At 35.1% G+C, this 3,394-nt stretch overlaps 1 protein-coding gene across 1 annotated transcript; it reads right to left on the bottom strand.

The window, feature by feature from the left end:
* Positions 1–726: 726 nt before the first annotated feature.
* LOC109208614 (non-functional pseudokinase ZED1-like) lies at positions 727–1,764 on the bottom strand. Its single transcript, XM_019371744.1, has one exon. The coding sequence runs from the start codon at positions 1,762–1,764 to the stop codon at positions 727–729; it is 1,038 nt and encodes a 345-aa protein (XP_019227289.1).
* Positions 1,765–3,394: the final 1,630 nt, after the last annotated feature.

The following is a 3,394-nucleotide window of genomic DNA, read 5'->3' on the forward strand; positions in this document are numbered from 1 at the left end:
CATACGAATTTTCTTAGTTCATTCTTCTTTTTTCTGTATATTTTAACTTTAAAAAAAAGCAACAGTAGGTGTGATTTGCTACCGAACTTTGTGTTCGCTGAAACACTGGGGTTTAAAGTACCACTACACCAGTGTGTAATTCGTTCTATCCTGGGAGGAAATAATTCATAACATTGGGTAGTAGGGGGGATTAAATTCCTTAAGGAAATACTGTAAATTCAGCGGGCTCGAATTGGTTTTTGTTATTTCGTTTACATTTCTGTTTTACAAATACAGATTACTAACAATTACTAGCTAGTAGTCATTATTTTTGCAAGAGGTCTTGGTCATCCCCTTACCTGGACCTCGCGCATAGCTGGAGTTTAATGCACCAGGTTGTTCTTTTTTAATCTGGAGATAGACATCTTAGGGTGTTGAAAACGGATCGCAACAGCAAAGGCTCCAAAAATAGCTATTCAAACAACACCCCAAAACCATTCCTAAAATTGAGCAATGCAATGTTGTCAAGAGCTCCGTGTGTTGAGTTGTGTTTCCTTCTCATAGTGGTATTAATGCTTGGACAAATTTCAAACAGACAAGAAAATAGAACAAGTTTCATAGTAGTCACTGACTCACAATTACAATTACATGAATGTGGTCATCCCACAAATTGAATTCTCCAGCTTCAACGTGAGGTGCAATTGAATTTTACAGTACTATTATTTTTCCCCCTTGTAAAACAAATATCTAATTCAGACCTTGAGTGAGGGCACGAAAACACTTCTCAATTTGGCGTATTTCTTTTGCAACATGAATCATGTATGGTCTATCTTCTCCATTTGATAGTGTGCATCTCTTAACAAGATCCAAGCAGTCCTCCAATTGTTGTCGAATCTCAATTCCATTCTCTTCCAAAATTGCAGGATCCACTATATCCATTATATTACACTCTTCAATATTGGACGCGTTGTACGGGTCAATATTAAAAATAAACGTTCTCTTTCCAGTCAATAGCTGAAAGAGAATAACTCCAAAACCGAAGACGTCAGTTTTTTGAGTAACAATACCCGAGCGGACATATTCTGGATCTAAGTAACCACATGTTCCGTGCACAACTTGAGCTTCTGCTTCCAACTCTCCCGGAGGCAATGATATGGACAATGAAAAGTCAAATAGTTTTGCAACTCCACTGCTCTGATCTATTAACACCTTTTGTAAGTGCAGGTCTACGTAAATAATGGGCGTAGTAAATTCACTATGGAGATAAAGAATTGCTGAAGCAATCGCATTGGCAATCCGCAATCTACTTTCCCAAGATAGTGATGAATTTCTAGCATCAAAAAGTAAATCATGAAGAGTTATAACCTCAACATATTCATACACTAGAACAGGTACTGCATATTCTAGGCAACAACCAATAAGTTTAAGCACGTTATTAAGATGACTCATCTGAGAAGTAATTGCTATATCGTGACATATATAATTGGAGTACTTTGCAGTGAAAGTATCGTACGCGAAGCTAACCAAAACAAAGCGTTTGTCTAGTAAGCCTTTTACCATATGTCTTCCGTAGGTGTATAATGACTTTTCTGAATGTTCAATCGGCCTCTCGATTTCTATGGCACTGAAGTAACGAAGGGGAATTCGGCTTTTTCCATCGCATAAAGCAATAAGCTCCTCTAGCACTACACTTCCATTCTTCAAATAGTACTGCTCTTTCTTCTGCCTTTCTTTAGAGGGAAAGGATGAAGTTAGTTTGCTTGTGAGTCCCCTAAAATGATGCATTTGTTCTTGCCAAATTAATTCAAGGAAAATGACTATTAATAGCATCAGACGGCTATTGATTTGACTCTCTTATGAATTACTCCCTCCCCTCCAAAATAAGTGATTTTTTGGTCTTTTTCTTGTGGTCCAAAATAAGTGATTTTTTCAGATTTCAAAAATGAATTAATTATTTTTTTCCTACACTGTCCTTGGAGTAAATAGTGTTGGAATATGTATTAGGAGTGTTTATGTGAGATAGTAAAGGTTAATATGGTCAATTCCATTGCTAATTAGACCGGAGGGAGTACTTGGTAGTTTCGTTGCTTTTGTTTTGTGTCTTTTGAATTTCCAGCCATTTTCATTCCCATTGTCTTAAATTTGGTTGACTTGATACGGCTTGGTTGTTTTACACCATTTTCAGCCACTAACTTTTTTCTTTCTGGCCTAAGATATTAAATTTCCTGGTCATGATATCAACTGTACTCCTTGTTCTAAATTAAATATTTTACGTGTAGCTTTTTTTTTTGTCGGTATAATTAAAAAGCTAAAATTTCTTGAAATCTTTCATAAGCTACATAGCGTAAGTCCACCACGAGTAACAACTTCATTTCCTCGAGTATTTTCCCAAATTAATAAGAGAAAATTATCTTGTATGACCCACTTTTTACGGCGGCTATACAAGAAAGAATTTTTGGCCCACTTCTCAAGTTATTTATCTCTCGTTTGGCGATAGATTTTGGTTTCAATTTTTCAAAAAAAAAAAATTGAAAACATTATTTGTTTATGAAATCTGATCATGTTTTGGAAAAAAAATTTCAAAAAACTTCAAATCACCAAAAACTGATTTAGGGTAGTTTTTGGGTGAAATTGTTTCTTCCACTCACAAAATTTCAACTTTTATTCAAATAAAATGCATGTCCAAACTCGAAACTTTCAAAAATTATTTTTTAACACAACTTAAAAAACTATTTTTTCAAGTTTCAATCAAATCTATATCCAAATTAAATATTTGGATATAAACTATACTCCTTGTTCTAAATTAACTATACTCCTTGTTCTAAATTAAATATTTTACATATAGCTTTGTTTTGTTGGTGTAATTAAAAAGCTAAAATTTCTTGAAATCTTTCATAAGCTACATAGCTAAGCCCACCACGAGTAAGAACTTCATTTTCTTGAGTATTTTCCCAAATTAATAATCTTCTTCCTTACTATTGGATTGGATGCAGTAAATATCAGGGCTCAACCATGGACAAGCGGTGGAAACTACCAAGTTGAAGTACGGTAGGGCCAGAGGGAATTCTCTGCTGTCAACTCGATGTCGTTGTCACTTGCAAGATAAGGTCGAAAACTTGACTTTAGGAAGCAACCTCTCCCCTCCCCTATGGTCCCCAATAATGAATTCACGCTGACCAGGTCTCTACATTCCTTTTTTTTTTTTTCCCAGCTGCTTCATTAGGATAAGGAATGGGACCCACCATCGGCTTAGTAGGGACCTAAACAAAGATTTTTTTTCCTCGAAACCTTATTCACTTTTCGTAGAAACTTAATAACTGAAAGAGAAGAACTCCTAGACGTTAGTTTTTGTGAGTAACAATATTACTCGAGATGACATATTTATATCATACCGATAAGTATATAATTTGTGTTT

This window comes from Nicotiana attenuata, unplaced genomic scaffold (assembly GCF_001879085.1).
Source record: "Nicotiana attenuata strain UT unplaced genomic scaffold, NIATTr2, whole genome shotgun sequence".
NCBI lineage: Eukaryota > Viridiplantae > Streptophyta > Magnoliopsida > Solanales > Solanaceae > Nicotiana > Nicotiana attenuata.

Coding starts and splice junctions, on each gene's coding strand:
- LOC109208614 (XM_019371744.1), bottom strand. CDS start 1,764: ATGCATCATTTTAGGGGACTCACAAGCAAACTAACTTCATCCTTTCCC.